This window comes from Simochromis diagramma, unplaced genomic scaffold (genome assembly GCF_900408965.1).
Source record: "Simochromis diagramma unplaced genomic scaffold, fSimDia1.1 OVJJ01000596.1, whole genome shotgun sequence".
Taxonomy (NCBI): Eukaryota; Metazoa; Chordata; class Actinopteri; order Cichliformes; family Cichlidae; genus Simochromis; species Simochromis diagramma.
In genome coordinates, this window is record NW_024387245.1 from 1,072,495 (window position 1) to 1,090,672 (window position 18,178).

The 18,178-nt window shown below is 37.8% G+C and overlaps 1 protein-coding gene across 1 annotated transcript; it reads left to right on the forward strand.

Moving 5' to 3' along the window:
- The first annotated feature begins 2,576 nt into the window (after positions 1-2,576).
- On the forward strand, positions 2,577-6,899 carry LOC120714123 (homeobox protein Hox-D9b-like). Its single transcript, XM_040000175.1, has 2 exons — positions 2,577-3,322; positions 4,514-6,899. Exons 1-2 carry the CDS (start codon positions 2,641-2,643, stop codon positions 4,756-4,758), a joined length of 927 nt encoding a protein of 308 aa, XP_039856109.1. The 5' UTR covers positions 2,577-2,640; the 3' UTR covers positions 4,759-6,899.
- The last annotated feature ends 11,279 nt before the right edge of the window (positions 6,900-18,178 follow it).

Sequence of the window (18,178 nt, forward strand, 5' to 3'; positions counted from 1 at the left end):
AAAATTTAATGTCTATGAGCAAGATATAGAAATAGGTATTGGTGCCTAGGATGTTTTATCTGATGGAGGAAACTTGAAAAGATGCATTTGAGATATATGGCTAGTGAAACAAGTTATAGCATATGAAAGATCATATGAAGATACATTTTGGTACCAGGCTCATCTTTTAGTTGTAGTTGTCCTGTGTCAAATTATTTTTAATATAGTAATATTCTAACACTGACTAAAATGTACAATTCTGTTTTATTCAAAGAATTAAAACCATGATAATACAAAGAGTGTGTGTAGAAATATATTAGCAATTACTCCGAATCTACTAACAGGGGCACTTGAATGAGGTATTTTGCATTTAGTGTCCATTATAATGTTTATAAGACACAACATATAGTTGTTTGCAGAAGCACAAGCAAAGTGTTACCAATACGGGGAACACAAGTAAATAAAAAGATGATGAATGACAAACCAGGGCAGTAATCATGTAAAATATGGCCTGATAGTAATAACAACACTTCACTAATTGTTTTTCTTAATACTCATCTCTAAAACGTCTTGGCATCAGTTTAGGGAAATGCATCGTGGGAAATGGTGCCAACATTGTCCCATCATATCTTACAATCTGTCATATAAATTTAAAGAGCAGCTTGAGTGACTTTTAATTTTTACACAGCAAACACTCTCCATTCTTTTACAGCATCCTCAGACCCCCCACCCCCACCCACGCCCATTAGCAGAGGAGCCGTTATCACACTGCCACCTAGAGTAAGATACCCTGAATTTCATTCAGGCATTGAGAAGTCTCTCTGGTCCGAATGAGGTTTGAAGTCATTAAATCATAAATTCTGATTCATGTGTTTCTCCATGTCAGTATTTTCATAAAACCACTTAAGAAACAAGATTTTCAGATCTTAAAATCACTTCTGCAGTGATTTATAAATGATTGCTGGGATATTTTGTATAACATAGAGGACTGTTTTGCTCACATACCTCTCTTCATCCTGCTGGAAGTGACTCTCAAAGTGTCTATTTATTTTCAAGACGTTATATTCCAAGCATATAATCTCATTTTATCTGAATATTATTAGCTGTAGTAATTAATTAATTTAGTGAAAGCCTTTGGACCTTCTTTAATTGCAAAGTTTGGAGTCCTCGCAGTGCTTTCAATCAGATTTGTCTCATTCAGCCAGAAGATGGCGCTAGCTGTGCACGATCAAGGTGTAGCCCAAGGGTGTCAAACTCATTTTAGCGAATGGGCCACATAAAGAGCAGTTAGATCTGAAGTAGGGCGAGAAAGTAAAACCTTTACAAAACAGTTTTTATTTAAAAATTAATGAATAAAACTAAAATATCACGATGAAAACATTCACGTGGCTCTTGTGATTTTTGAAAAGCTGAAACAATTAAGATACCACAACCCCTCCCCCACAAAATCTGTCAGACAATAGGAACTTTTACTTATATTCCTTGAGCCTGCAGTCATTAGATGCACAATAACATTTGCTGATCACTGTGGATTTATAAAGACACAAACCTTTACATGTACAGTTTTTGTATTTAACCAACAGTATTATTTACTATTATTATTTATTATTCCAACAACTTGACTAAATCTAGAGATAATTTTAAATTTCCATCTATTTTCACTCCTGTGTAACGCCACCAGTATTACCCTGGAAATAGCAGTGCAATATATTAAAAATGTTCTTGCAGTTTTCACGCTTTTCACACTTTTTCCGAACTCAAAAGTCAGTGGGCCAAAATGAATCCTTACTGTTTACCGTTCCTGGCCTAACCTAGCATATAAGAGCCACAAAGAAAAGCACTTGGAATTTCACTTTTATGCACAAGCACTGCTATATATATAGATTATGACACTGTTTTCCTTCCACTGCTTAAAATGACGGATAAATCAAATGATCTTCTTAGATTTGGTTTATTTAGTAAGAGAACAACAAAAGCACAGCAACAACAAAACACTCGACACTTTAAAATTAGAAAAAAGTAACTAATTTGAGCACAGAACTTGTGAACTGATACAAATCAATTTCTGATCTTGGGTAATAGTTCCAGGAAAATAAAGCTGCACGCAATTCAACATGAACTTCAAGGGAGAATCACTCTAAGCTCGAAATGAGTCACGATTCACACAAAGGAAAGCCGAAGCCCATCCCCTCCCGTTTTAATCAGTCCTGTGACAATCTGAGGCTGTGATGACATAATTACTAATAAAGTGTAAGTCATATTTTTGCATTAAATAAGTGCAAAAGGCAGAAGCACCTACGCTCTCTTCAAACGGGCATACGAACGGCCCAATGCTACTTTTTATTCAGCCTCTAAAAAGAGTCCAAGTTTTTTTTTTTTTTTATTTATTTTTTTTTATATATATATGTTACATTCAGGTCCATCCGCAGTAGGCGTGCTATCACATTTCTGAAAACAAAAGAAAGAATTGATTTATCTTCTATACTGGCTAAATACAGTCTAACCATGTGATCCGCAGAGTAACCAATGGGCAGCCGAGGAGAAAGTAAGGGCAGGAAAAAATTACTACCATTTTAGGGGAGGATGTAAGCCACTATACCAGCCCATCTAACGTTTTACAGTCGCATTTAAGTGTCTTTTTATTGAAATAATAAAATAAACATGTCGCTAACGAATTATTATTCCATGATGGGTCTCCAGACCGAGGAGCCTTACGGTGCACATTTCATCCCGGGAGGCTTGCAGGGTTCGACGGCTGGCTGCGCAAAGCCAGGCCGGGGAGCAGAGGAGGAGGAGGGGACCCCCGGCTCACACATCCCGGATTTCTCTCATTTTTCCAACAAACAGTCGAGTTTAAATGGCTTTTCTCCTTGGACAAACACTTCCACTTCTTCTACGTCTTCTTCTCCGCAGCGGCAATCCGCCCCCGGTGCGTCCATCCCCGGCCTTTTTCATCCACATCACCTCCTGAGCCACCACCCCTACTACGGCCCGCAGACTCAGACACACGCCGAACACCTTGCATCCGCGTCGGACAGCAGGTTTGTACGCTGCTGGGAAGGGGCGAGCCCCACCTCGGAGACTGCTCTGTCGCAAGTTTCGGCCACTTTCCCCGCGTGTCTCCCAGCACAGAGTGACCTCTCCAATCCGAGCCCGAGGTATGAGACAATTAAGCCCGAGAATTCACCCCCGTCACACGACAGTCCTGAAGATTCCAGCTTCGCCAGTCCGGCGGAGGTGGTCCTGGAGCGGCTTGGGACTGTAGAGGAGCTGGGGAGGAAGCCTGAGCCAAAGAAAGAGGACGACGACAGAAAAACACAGCAGCAGCAGCAGCTTGACCCGGGTAAACACAGATACACTAAACTCAGGAATGTTTATTAGCTTTAAGAAGTGGCGATACACAGGTGTGTGTGTGTGTGTGTGTGTGTGTGTGTGTGTGTGTGTGTGTGTGTGTGTGTGTGTGTGTGTGTGTGTTTTAGAGAGGGGAGGACTGTGGAAGTGAGTGTGTGACTTTTATGGGCCTATAAATGTCTTGTAAACTGTAAAATATAAAACCTTATTGTCCATTAAAATAATTAAGGTGATATTGTTATTTAACAATTTGTCAATAGCTATATGAAAACCCAGGTTGACTTGCACATGAAGGTTTTTCTGATAGTAGGAGAGTTAGCGAGCCCGTTTTTGCAAATACTACTCCAAGCTAGTTTTGCCTAAAATAGTCAGTATAATCACGCTATGCTCTAAAAGCATGCCATGCCATTTAAAACACATTATTGGACCCTTACTCCAGAGTGCAGACTCATAGCTTTATTATTATTATTATTATTATTATTATCATTATTATTATTAGTAGTAGTAGTAGTAGTAGTAGAGATACATTAATATATTTTATCTTGGGATAAACAAAACAATTATCTGGGTTTCATTAAAATATCTACTTTTTGTAAAATGAGAGATTTTAGCTAATCTAAAGTTAATTTAATGATGTAAGAATCCTAAGTGCTTTAAAATTTTTTTTAATGCAAAATAGCATTGTGAGAGCATGACTATCAAACTATTAAATGTTTAAAAAAATATCCTTACTCAGCTGTTTAAAAAAACAGAAAAAATGAGCATGAGTGTGGCTGTGGTTGTTTTTCAGCCCTGTCTCCTCTCGTACTGAGATTTAGGCTCATCTTTATTGGGTATACTTTCCTGTATTTATAGCAGCTCACTGTCCTTCCAAATCGAAAAGGACAGAAACCTCAAATGTGGCCACATTTTCAATTATGTCACATTATGTTAAATTACGGGTTTGTCATAAATTACAGGAGGAGTATGTGAAAAAAGGTGTAGAAGTGTTTCTTTTTCTAATGAGCCAAAAACTGTGGGCTCATAAAATTTGCTCCACAAAATGTTTTCTTTGAATCTTATGCCAGCCTTTGAACTCCTCAAAACACACACAGAAAGACATGCTTAAAACCAGAGGAAAGTAAATATACGTGGTGTTTGGTGTGAGTAAAAACCTATGCAACTCTCGTCTCTTTTCCTGCAGAAAATCCATCAGCTAGCTGGATCCATGCCAAATCGACCCGGAAAAAGAGATGTCCTTACACCAAACACCAGACCCTGGAGCTGGAGAAGGAATTCCTCTACAACATGTATCTGACCAGAGATCGGCGCCTGGAGGTGGCAGGACTCTTAAATCTGACAGAGAGACAGGTCAAAATCTGGTTCCAAAACAGACGGATGAAGATGAAGAAGTTGATGATTCGGGAGAGGAGGAGTATGAATGAATGATGGATTTAGAGGCTGGGCTTTTGTTTTCTTCCTGTGATAGGTGAAGAGGTGGTGGTGATAAAAGAAACACAGTGCTCAGAGATGGCCAACACCTCTAACATGAACTGACAAGATCAGTTGTGACTAAGCAAAGGATTGTAGAGCTAACATGGCTGCTTTTGAAAACTGCAGTGATAAACTCTGCAGGGGAGACCGGGATGTGCTGTAACACACACATTAATGTCTTAAAAAAAAAAAGTTAGGTAATCTGTACTTTGGCGCATAATTCTTCCATCTGCATGTTTTAAAAAGAAAACAGCTCATCTGAAACCCGGGGTAGTTGTAAATAATGATGTGTTAACATTTACAGGGAGGTCAATAAACCCGATCACAAACATACCAGCTCATATCAAAGACTACTCATTTTAAAACACATCTGTTTTTAATATGGATGCACATCTCTCATGTTCAGAAATGGCAATGCTTGAAACATTCCAGACGTAATACTTAAACTGTCTGTGCTCTCAACAAAAAAAATGGGAATGGTGTTTTATGATTTAAGGCTAAAACTATCGTCCTCGTGAAAACTATGTTTAATGTGCAAGCTCGGACTGAAGTACAAGGGAAAACGATCAAAGATAAACCCCATGAGTAATCTCATGGCTGAATACCTGCTTGTTATAGCCTGAAAAATAGCTGCAGAATATTTGTATGGGATTAAAATGAAATATTTTTGGGAGCAAACAGGATTCAGGCTAATGGACTGTATCTGATGCATGTAAGTATTAACATATTTACATGAAACATGTTAATACTCTTGGGTTGGCATTACCAAAAGATAAAAGACACATTCGCTAAGGCTGGAGTTATTCTCTTTATGCTCTTTTAACAATGCGATTACCCTTAGAAAACAAACCAAAACCAAATGTATCTTCAAAAACACCAAGATTACACATGTGAAAAATCTAAAAATCGCAAGTACTTAAAAGGTGAATTGATCATGCTAAAGTAATAATGTGTTTTAAATGTGATACTTTCACATCTGTCCCACTTCAGTGGCTTTTTCAGACCAGGGTCAGCTGTACTTTGTCTAACTGGCTAATAAGCGACTAAAGATGAATATTTTCTGTCTAACACATTATCTGTGACTTGAGGCTTTATTGTCTGTAAATAAAATGAGTCTACTGCATTTTAAATAGGACCACCTCTTGTTTGGGTTTAAAAGGCGCTCTTGTCTTTTCCTGGTTCTCCATTGAAGTTTCTGCACAAATGCGTGGGTCATAATAGTTAAAAATACTGATGTAGGTTTTGTATAATCACAACCTTTTACATGTCATGCACTTGTAACCACAGTGCATTTGCTAAATTTACGAGATTTTATATATTTACAATAAGCAACATAAAAAAGGAAGCAAAACACCACTTCTTCTTCTCGCTGTATTTCAGGTGCCTGACAGGTCTGTACAGAAACTTGTTTCACTTTGCTCTTAGTGGAGAAGTTCTCTGTGTTACAACCAATTCTGGTCTCCCTTATTAATCAGAAAGGAGCTTTTAAGGAATTTGCTCCAGAAGACAGAATAAAGCTTCTTTGTTTTGTTTTTATAAACTCTGCATGTAGCCTTATAGGGGCATATTTGTTGGTATTGTTGTCCTTGCTGTTGTTGTCATTGTTGCTGTGTATATTTGTTGTTACTGTGGGTTTGAAATGCAGATATGGTCATGCCTACACACACACACACACACACACACACACACACACACACACACACACACACACACACACATATACACCAGTCATGGCTAAGCTATGGTGTGACTGCAGTTTGATTGTTAGATTTTCTGTTTCGCTGTTTCCTCCCAGTAACCAGCTACTGTCCTCTTAAGACGTTTTACAACAACGCACAATCGATTTCCATTTTCCAATGTAAGTTGGTATAACATCCGCGGCAACGGGAACATTGTGGGGATTTTAAAGGTATTTTGGTGCTTTTCGTTTTTGTCCACATTCTCCTTGAGAGAAGAGGAAGAACAACAGGCTATGTTAGCCTACAGCGACAGGCCTGTGCTGTACTGTGAGGCGAAGTGTGATCAAATAAGGCCTTCATCCTGTCATTTAGGTTATAGGTTCAATATGCTGCTCATGGTGATTTTTCTAAATAAAATAAAAGATGGATTACAGCGTCGGTGTTCATTTGCGCCTTCTTTTTTGGCGACTTGGTAATTTTACGCACGGATTAGTCCGCACAAATCAGTTTTTTTTTTCTTTTTGTTTGTTTTTAACTTGATATTAAATGCATATTAATAATATTTATAGCATCACATGACAGCATTGTAGACATAAAAAATATCCTGCTATAGAACTACTGCAAAAATATTTTGTAGCCCCTGATCAATGTAGCCTAAAACTCATAAAGGTTAAAATTGTGCTGTCGTTTATTAAATAGCGCAATACAACCCAATAAAAAGGCTTACATACAGCATTATCCTATATTATTATCCTGCGGCTGATTCTACAGGGGGGGAAACAAAGGCAGTAATTCATGGTTGACATTAAACAGGATTATAGGCCAATAACTCGATTTATTATGTTTGTCATTATGATTATATTCCACCGTCAAGGTGTTTCACTGCTCTCAGGTATGTGTTCGGAGTTTCAGCCCACGGAGAGACATTTCTACCTCCTTGTTTTGTCAAAGTCAGTGCAGCGCCTCGTAGCTTCCTTCATTTATTGCGGCTATATAATCTTCTCAGGGCTCATCCTACTGCAGGGTCATAAACCAACAGCATGCATTTGGAGAATAAACGTGACTTTCCGCCCCAACTCAAGACAGAGAGACACGCAGAGAGAGGTGCCATAAAGTAATTTCGCCCAGACAGTCATCGTGACTATATGGTTTTATTGGACACCCTTTCCTGCCTTAGAGCCTCAACTGTCCTTCTAAATGTTAAAGTCATTGTCTGCAGATGAGACTAGACAGCTCCAGTCACGTCTTTTACAGACAGCGAGAGCACAAAACACGGGAAATTTCATTATGGAGGGAATTAAAACGGATTTGCCAAAAAGCATGTGAGTCTTGATGAGGTGTATTTTTCCTGTTTCAGAAGTAATCGTTTAATTTAGGCTAGGTTATCTACAACCTCGGTGTAGCGGTACTGGTAAAAACAGGAAGCTTTAACATCAGCAGTAGTTTAATTTTTTTCAGCTAGAGCAGAACCTTCTTCTTATTTTTAAAGTTAAGAAATGGCCGTCTGAGTTGCAAACACCATTCAGGCCTTTTGTGCTGACTGGGCACAGGTATTGGTTTCTATGGACTAGTATTAAAATAATTTGGTCCTGTATTGGAGCACAGACGAGTGACAAAAGAACGAATATATGCATCCATTTTAATAGCTGATGGACAAGAATAAAACATATTATAACCATTTAAATCTCAAAACTTCACTCAGAGCACACGGACAAATGCATTAGAATTATTGTAGCCGAAAATAGCACTGAATGTAGATAACATATATTTTTTTTAAAAAAGATAATAATAATACTAATAACCTGAAAACATTTTTAAGTAAATGCCTCCAAAGTTCTGATTTAATGTGCACTTTTAATAAAACTTTCACAAACGAAACTCTTCCATCTGCATTTACATGTAATTAGCCTCCAAAAGAATAATATTGAAAGTGCTGCAGAAATTCGGATGTATTAGGATGATAGGATTGCACGTAGAAACGTTAAAACCATTACAACTGTCTAAGTGCTGCATGCTCCCCATCACATTTCTTCAGTATGGTAAAAATAGATTCATAATGATCCATTAACAGAGTCCAGGGCCTGACCAGCTGAGCTGCATGGAAACGATTGATGTAGAAAAGTGATGTGTACTTGCATTTATTATGTTACGAAGAAAAAATATAGACGGTAAAGCACGTAAGCCTACTGCGGCCTGACATGAATATTCTGTTTTATACTAACATAGATAAATTTAAAAAATAAGTTTTATTAATCAAGGTGGTCTCGATAAGTTAAAGTAACATTTTTGAATTAGGTAACTTCAAGACACGAGCTGATTTAAAATCCTCATAAACACAAAAAAAATCAAAAAACAGGGCTGCTTCTTCATGTGTAATTACTCATTATGTCCACTGGGCGGAGGTGTTGTCTTTCATGAGCTATTTGCACTCGAGCAGCAATTCTATGGTGTGATATTTATTACTGTGGACCTGAGTCCAAATCTCAGATTCTGACGTCAGCTTTCTTCACAGGCAAAATCTCATTCAGATGCTTGCAACACAGCATTTTACTACATTAACGTGTAGTTTCCCTGACATGAGTTAAGTCTGAGACAAAGAACCTTTTTTTCAGAGGACATCGTCACTGAAATTTCCTTTTAGTCTGAGACAACTTAATCCATGTCTGGGAAACTAGCTGTACACGTCCAACCTGTAGTATTCAACTGGTGACATGTTAAAAGCTGTAACTGTTCAGGCAATAACCTTTTCTCGACCTCTGGAAGAATTTATAATAATAATAATAATAATAATAATAATAATGGAACATTTCATTTGGGAGGAAGACAATGAAGGAAAAAAGCAGCTCAGTAATATTCAAACAGCTACTCCGTGATCCGAGTTTCTAATCAATTTCATCCACCCTATTAAATAAATTAATCCTCTTCTAATCCTGTTATGTTTCTTATTTAATAGTCAAAGGGGATAGTAACGCTACTTCCGCTCTGTTTCCTCTTCAAAATAAAAGGTGAAGCAATAATTGAAGCCTCTGAACTCATTTCGACCTGCAGTTTATGATCACAGCCTTAAAGTCCATAGAATAAAAAAAGGGTTATTTTTACTGAAACGTGCTCCAAATGATCTGACGCTATTTATTTTAAAGCAGGAGAAAGAAAATGAGAGGGAAAACAAAATGCCTACAAAATACACAAGAAATATCGACATTACTGCTTAACAACAGGCAGTGTTCAGCTTTGTCCATCTTATGTCTAAAACCATTACAACCAGTTTTAGACATAAAATTTGAAATAAAGGCGCATGTACAGAATTCTGAATCAAGACATGAATGTGTGAGGGATTAAGATAAAAAAAGGAGAAATTGTGGAATCTAAAATCAGAATTTATTAAGTTTATTAGTGTGTGTGTGTGTGTGTGTGGGGGGGGGGGGGGGGGGGTGCGCACACACACACTAACACACCAAATATACAGGTGCTAGCCATGATGACTTCCAGTGTAATAAAATAGAAATATAACGCACTGCACAAGCTATGTTTCTTCACTCTGTAAAATACTAACTATTACATACCAAAAATGAATGTACTAGAGCGTTACGACTAGATTAATGTGACTGGATGTTTTCTATCCCTTGCTATAAAGCTCTCTGTGGACAGACAGAGGATGTCGCTGAACTTTATGAATAATTAGGCTGCAATAATTCAGTATTTATTACATTAACCAAATATAAAATGTATCCATCCTAAGGCCAGCCTAAATTTGCTATAGATACCAATATAGACTTTTTAATAAAATGTACTTTATTTTATTTCAGGAAATAACCAGAAAATCAGGGTAAATATGAGAGCTGTTCTGCAACAAAGCGTTGTAGGCTATAATATTACTATTATACTATCAATATTAGCCTAAAATATTAATGTTACACTATTAATATTGTACTTTTCACCAACACAAGGAGGTCTGGAGATCTCCCATGAATGTAATTAGTGTTTTACTTTTGTTTGTTTTGTCTTGTTAAAAAAAAATAAAATTAGTGTTGTTTAATAAAAAAAAAAAAAAAAAAAAGTACAGGTGATGCATTCAGCAGCTCTGTTATTACAATTACTTAAAGTTAGTGCACCACTCATATTTTGGGGCTATTCGATATCAGCCAGGAATATGAATATTTCAGTAGAGAAGTTAAGCTGTCTTCACACGTCTAAACTGACGCCAAAAAAGTTTATAGTTGCTATTAAAACAATTTTTATCTATTAGGTTGAAGTCCAGCCAGAGTTCAAAGTATTTTGAAGGGCAGTAATACTAATATATAGACACTTGTGTAGTCGTCTCCGAAGAAGGGTAAAAAAAAATGCCAGTTTAATGATTTAATCAACAACTTTATTTAAGGCAAAATTATTATTATTAACATTACGACGTTTGGGCTGCATGTGGGCCGAAATTGTGGTAGTTATTAATTACTCCAATCTTCCAATAAAATACATTGATATTCCTGTTGCGGCGAACCCGACATCAATACATAACTATAAACTGTGTATCCAGACAGGTTGTTGCCGTCATAGCTAAAATTCTAGTTTAAAGATGCCTATATTTGAAGGTTCTGGGGCCTTCCGTTTTGTTCTGTAAGTGTAATGTAGCCTAAAGGAGCTGACTTGTTTTTTCTTACAACATTTATATTTTTAAGGGTTAAATAACAGCTAATATCAGAGGTGGTCATCGGATGATGGTGGTCTAAACAAATAATGATTAAACCTTCTTAAAACTGCTTCTTAGATTTATCTGGAGCCCTGCCTGCGCGTGTTTGTTTGTTTGGAAATGCGGCTCTCTTTTGCACCCAGCTGCCACAAATTCCAATTTTCTCTTTGCACAACTCACAGGTCGTAAAAGCGTTTTACGACCTGACCCTGTTCGCCATTGGCCGCTCACTGTCATGTGTGCGCGTGCAGTGTGCAGACAGCTTTGCCTCGCGCGCTCTCGACACCACAGAAGTGTTTCTCGGCATCCGCGCGCCTCCATGGACGGTAAACAATTTCTCACTTTTTATTTTTGTCTCTCTACTGTTCTCACCCTAAGGTCTTATTTTTTTAAATAACTCGTTAAATTTTTCGTTTGAACGTTAAGACGTCATATATACGGTTTACTTATTTACACATATAGGACAAGTTTCTAACCAACAGGCTGTCAAGAAAGCAGTGCTGAAAATGAGACGTATTTTTAGACTCTTTTCATTATGTGTAGGCCTATTACAAGCCTCGTGCTATTTGCGCTGATTTCTGACTGATTTAATCATCCTTTCTTTTTCTCCTTTTTCTTTTCCTGCTTATTTCAGAATGCTGTGGAAGAAAATGGAGTCCAGTAGACTGATGATGTCAGGTACTACTTCTGACTAATTCTTTACTATCTAGAACTATCCAGAATGTAATTCAGCAATGTAATTGAGTCCTCACAGTAGTTATGTTTTTCTGCCGACTAATATCCAAGGTTCAATAAGCTCTCATGTTATGCTGCAGAAATTTTTAACTTTGTGCACTGTATGCAAAATCGTGCACTCTTACTAAATAACTGAATTTGTAATGATGGTATTAATGCTTCAGGGTCTGTCTGTACGCACAAGAAACAGACTGAAACAGACTCCTCTTTAACTCTTTTTATCCAAATGATGAAACCAAATAATAATACTATTGTTAAAAAAAAAAAAAATTAAAATAATAATAAGGGAAAAAGAGAGAAGCAGCATCCTTCATATTTGCATATAACTGAATTGGGTTAATTACCTTAAATCAAATATGAAAAATGCGTCATTTGAATCTATATAAATACTATACATTTAAAATTTATATTGTAAAACAATAATATAATTGTAAATATACATGATGTACATGACGGTGATATAAGGCCTGATTCCTCTGAGTCTTTAACATACCTCTTTAAGATCACATGACAATGTGCACATGCATATAAATATGCTAGCCCAATGTTCATACATATTTGTCTGTTTCAGCCATCAATGCAATGTTTATCTGTAAATGGCTCCATGAACCATTGGGGTGCAACGCTAACAGGACACCTGGTGGCTCTTTTGAGGCAAACTGCAAAAATAGCCCCAGAAAGCAATTTTTTTTTCATTCTCAGGGGATTATCTGGCAGTATTATCACAAAATATCATCTTCTTGCATGTTATCTTTAGTGCTTGTTCTGCTATCTGTCTCAGTGCTGATACTTTTCAAGGTCTTTATGTCAGAAATTCAATTTCTCCTTCTTTCCCCTGTAAGTGTACTTAATCAGATGGGCAGAATCAGACAGAAGGAATGCTTTCCCCCATGTTTTTGTTTTCGCTGATGTCCCTTTTTATGAGGGCAAGTGTCAGAGAGACAAAGAGACAGAAAGACAGTGTTTTCTCCCTTTTTTGAATTTTACATTTTTTTTTTCCCACAAGGGCAGCAGGCGGGGTGTGAGAGATACAGAGAAACAAAGACAGTATTTCACTGGTGCTGCTCACTCAAGCTCAGCTGGCACTGAGTATTTACAACCTACTGCAATGCGGCAAAGACTCTCTCTCTGTGTGTGTGTGTGTGTGTGTGTGTGTGTGTGTGTGTGTGTGTGTGTGTGTGTGTGTGTGTGTGTGTGTGCGGTCAATGCGTATAAGACAGAAACAAAGAGACAAAAGGAGATAGGGAAGATAGTGACGCAGAGAACGAGGCAGACATTAAATTAAAGCCTGTGACAGACAGAAAGAAAGCCTGAGAAAGAATGACAAAGATGTGTGAGATGAGTTTGTGTGTGTGAGGTATAAAACATGCCTGTTTCTCTCTCTTTGCAGTGCAGTGCAAAAACCCAAGTTTCAACTGGATGTTTTTGAAGACAAAAACAGACTGCAGGTTTGTCCAGGGGGCTTCATTTCACAGTTTTCCTTGGCAGACATCGAGGTTTAAGTTGCTTAAACACTATCAAATTTCAGGCTTGATCATGCAGGCTGCTGTTTATTTCTGTTTTAATAGTCCTTCTGTCATGGCTCGTATTTGGTGTTCGGCACAGCTCAGCTGATGCTTGAGCATTTAAATAACAATGTGTTTCTTTATAAAATGTCCTTATTTCCCAGCATTCACACAGTTCGGCTAAATTGGCCATTATCACTGAATGCAAATACTTATTTACAAGCAGTGATTGCCTTATTGATCCTGTCATCTAACTTTCTTAACTTAGACAAAAACATAGACCAATTTGGGGGAACTGCTAGGCCTGGAGTGCTAATGTTATTATTAACCAGCAGGGGGTGCTATTTGCCAGGAAATCGGCAATGCACACTGCAGCGCACACTGCAGATACTGCAAAATATCCATCCACCCTTATCACAGTGCTAACAAACACATAGATAGAAAAATACAGGAGACAGCTTAATCCCACTTCATTCAAGACAGAAAAGGGAACGGCTTTTAAAAGCCAGTAACACAAAGCCCAAGAGCATTATCAAATTTGTAGCACATTAAAAAAAAAAAAAAAAAAAAAAAAAAAAATATATATATATATATATATATATATATATATATATATATATATATATATATGTGTGTGTGTGTGTGTGTGTGTGTGTGTGTGTGTGTGTGTGTGTGTGTGTAAAAAACTACTAACAAGGAAAGACTTTTCAGACTTCCAATACATGTGAGCTGGCGCTATTCGGTGTCGTTTGACCACTAGATGGCGTTAGAGACCCAAGGATGACATTTTTAAACAATGGCCTCAGCTAGCTGCACAAATTGAAGCTCTATGGATTTTTAACAGCCGCTGTTCAGACTGGGGTAGCAACACCATCTTCATCCTCCTCACGGTCCAGCCCCGTTATGACGTTCTTTTCTCCCACTTACATTGAATGCACCTGGAGCAGGGAGATTTTCTCCCGTTTAGTGTCCCGGGATCATTTTGTTTGGTCTGGATGGGATTTTATGTTACAGCTGCTAGGGGGAGTCATTAGGCAAGACGCCAAGCCAAGGTGCTATAAATCAGGGAGTCAAGTGGCTTGTGGTTTTAAAAGCACCACTAAAGCTTCAGTGATGGAAAGATTTATACAAAACGCGTACGAACGCCGTTGATCAGTGAAAGTTTGGCTTAACATGATTCATAATTATTAATTAGCCAAATGTTGAATATTTGAGTGTATTGTGCATCATCTTTTCAAGGGAGGAATAAGCCCAAACTAAAATCAATAAAATCTGCCATACAAGGAATAACGATATGTTTAAAAGAACCGATGAAATGCGTTTTATTGAAGTGTTATTGGCTTGTACGCACCAGTAGCCTGTGTGTTTGAATTAGGCTCAATTGTTACCATTGTTTTTGTTATTCATATTTTTCCTTCTTATTATTAGTAGCAGTAAGTTCGGTTATTAGGTTTTTGAAGCATTGCTACTTCATTAGAGAGATTCTTGTGTAACATTTGGTTAAATGTCTTGTTTGTGCCCAGCAGCCGCAAAGCTGCTAAAGCAAGCATACCGGTGTCCAGTCTGTTTTCACAGAGCAACTTTTATGGCTTTATTGCTCCCCATTTACGGAAATCAAAGCAGGAAACAAATGCTCCAAACAGCATTCCAGACACATCCGGAAAATGCAAAAGGCGTTCAGTCTCTGCTTGTTTTAGAGGAAAGCACTGCAGTGCAAACCACATGAGTCTCATGGGAGTGGCAGACTCCCCATTTTACGCACACAAAGTATTTTATGCACGAAAATGTATCTGTTAAAAGAAAATTTTAATGGTAAAAAAAAGGCGTTAGATTGAAAATGGGGGGAAAAATCAATATATTTTAGAAATGAAAGATAAAAAGGATTTGAAGCTTCAATAAATTGAGAAACCCGTATTCAAAGAACATTTAAGTGAGAAGGAAAACGCATTTATATATATATATATTTATATTAAAAAAAGACCACAAAACGGTTAATTTTTAAATCTCCAACAGCACAACCCCCAGAGATTAAAGCTCCCCTTTTTTTCCTTTGGCGCCATTATCGAATAAAGTGGTTCTGGTGCAGGGCCTAATAATTTATGAACCCTTGTGGGAGTTGCAAGAAAAAAAAGCTGAGCACGTGACGGTAATAAAGTGTGTTTTATTGCCGGAGCTTTGACAAGCCCCAAAATATAACTCAGAGAGAATAGCCGACAGGCGGCCAGATGGGATTGGTAGCCGATATTTGTCCGAAATCAACAGAATGCGCTTTGTATTGCTGAGAGAAACAACCGAGACGGTCTCCACACTCAGCTTCGATCCACTCTAACGGGATTTTACACTACACTAACGAACGATCGCGTTTTAACGCGAGAGCAGGACAGAGCAAGTAAGTGTGTTTCGTTTTTCATATTTGGCGCAGATATGAAGTTATGACTATGGGGCAAGGGGGGCAGGAAGAACATGGGTGGGGGAAGTGATCTCCGAATGAAAGCGGTGGTCGGGAGACCCCCGAGGGCCCTTGGTAGAGTGAGAGAGCGGTTCAGAGAGCCACCTGTAGTCCAATATATAATCGAATTAACTGAAGCAACAAATACGTTTGGACTGAAAGTAAACTTACATCGAATTTGTGAGAAAAATGTTGACTTTCCCATTTAGTTCGATTTAAGGCGTGTTTTAGTAGAAAGAAATCTGAAGAAATATTTGTTTGCTTTATATTGTCTCAGATCTAATATTGAAACTGCCGGTATATACTCCAGTACTCAATATATATGATTTTCTTCAAAAACAAAATTATCCACTTACACCTCTTTCAAGGAGAAAAAACCCTCTTTCAGTGGGGGACTGTTTAGGATCACAGGTTTAATGTTGCTGTCTGCATTCAGCTCATTGCGGACAGATGATTGATGCCGTAAAGCTGTTCCTCTGATTCTGGAAGAAAGATAACAGTAGTCAGAATTTTTAACGTGCTCTGTAGGAAGTCCTTAACATGAAACTCTATATCCGTGCTCGTGTGTGTGTGTGTGTGGGTGTGTGGGTTTACGATTTCCATGTGGCATATGTGTGTGTTCCTAAATCGGAAAACGGTAGCCTGCATCCTTTCTGAGGCGGCTTTATTCCATATGTTGAGGATTATCTTGCTTGTGTACATTTCGAAAATATAACCTCCCATTTAGATTATTATTATTATCAATAATAAAACAAATCATAATAATATTAATATGAATATCCTGTGGAATAATTTAATCAGGCTGGAGAAGTGCAATAATGCAAAACTAACCAGTCGCTTGCTTGGGAACTACACTTCTGTTTGGCGCATTCAAAATGATTTTACTATTGTCGTTGCTCGGCTCATGTTTGTATGGATATGTAAACGCAATCAGATAACAGGAGTTATGGCATCTTTGTTGAGATGTTAAATTTTACAGCTATCTCTCTAACGCCAAGCCCCGCTCCCTATAGGCTATAAACAGAAGCCAGAAGAGAACTATAAACCAGTGGTTTATGGCAAGGGGAAAATTTTGATTATACTCACAGCTGGGCACTCCGTTCCAGAGAGGCATGACAATTTAAAAAATACATGGCAGCAGGGACATTAATCTTTTAAATAACTAAATAATGGTTACGACTGCGGAGAGGGGAGCCTCACTAAGCTGCAACGACAAATTTTGCAATTGAGGCATCTTTTTTCACATTTTAACTTAAAAGTGAGTTCAGTCTTCTGAAGACGGATTGTTGGAAACAAAAGCAGTGTGTGTGTGTGTGTTACTTATTCTTATTTTGGCTTAACTGTATATATTTCTTAATATGTCATTTTATTTTTTCCGTAAAATTAAAGAATTTAATTGTTTACATACCGGCAACCATTTCGAACTGCGTCTTTACATCGAGAACTTTTCAGTTCACAGATATTTATGGGAGCTATGTTCATTTGTTGCGGGAACCCGTGTGATTTTTGAGGATTTAAAACTAGGGGTGTCTTATTTTGATGTAGTTTGATATAATTGTAGTTTTACGCATGCGTTTATGGAAAAAACAAACTTAAAAAATCAATTAAAAAAGAAGCTTATAATTTTTTTTTAATTAGAATTATGAGGTCAATATTGTTGTTTTTGTACTGAAAGTTGATTTATTCCCTCTTAGTGAAAAATGACCATATTTGAAACAATTTCAAAGTAAATAATTTTAGTCTCACAGTTAATAAAGTGTATCTTGTTAAGTAAAACGACCGTTTCCAGCGTTATAGATAATAAATTAATTCCAAAAATATTTTTGCAGTCTTGCCATAAGTGCTTGCTCATTTAAACTGCCCTCAGCATTTAATTTTACAGTTAGTTTTACTAATTTACAGCCAGATTTTCCGGGTTTTGCTCGATCGCACTGGTCAGTTCGAGGCGGTGCCTGGGTTCCCATGCGGGGCTGGAGTTCGCAGTTAATGTCTAAACCGGGTTAAAGCAGCTCTCAGCTCGGCTTTGACCCGGCACAGGGCCGGGGGTGGAGGGGTGAGCCCGCGGTCAGCCTGTCTAAGATGAAAAAGTGAAACGACCCCAGAAAGAAAAGCCACAACTGAATGGCTTCATGTCAAACTCGGGATGAGAGGAAAATTTATTTATGCGATCTTCTAAAAGGCAATAGGCTGTTTATACGGATAAGTGCTTATGTTACTGCTGCTTGTGGTTATATCATCTGCAGACCCGAGTGTTGGATTCAGATCTGCAAAGACAGCCTGGTGAAAAATTACGTAGTCGGAGTATCACATGAACACCAAGTCT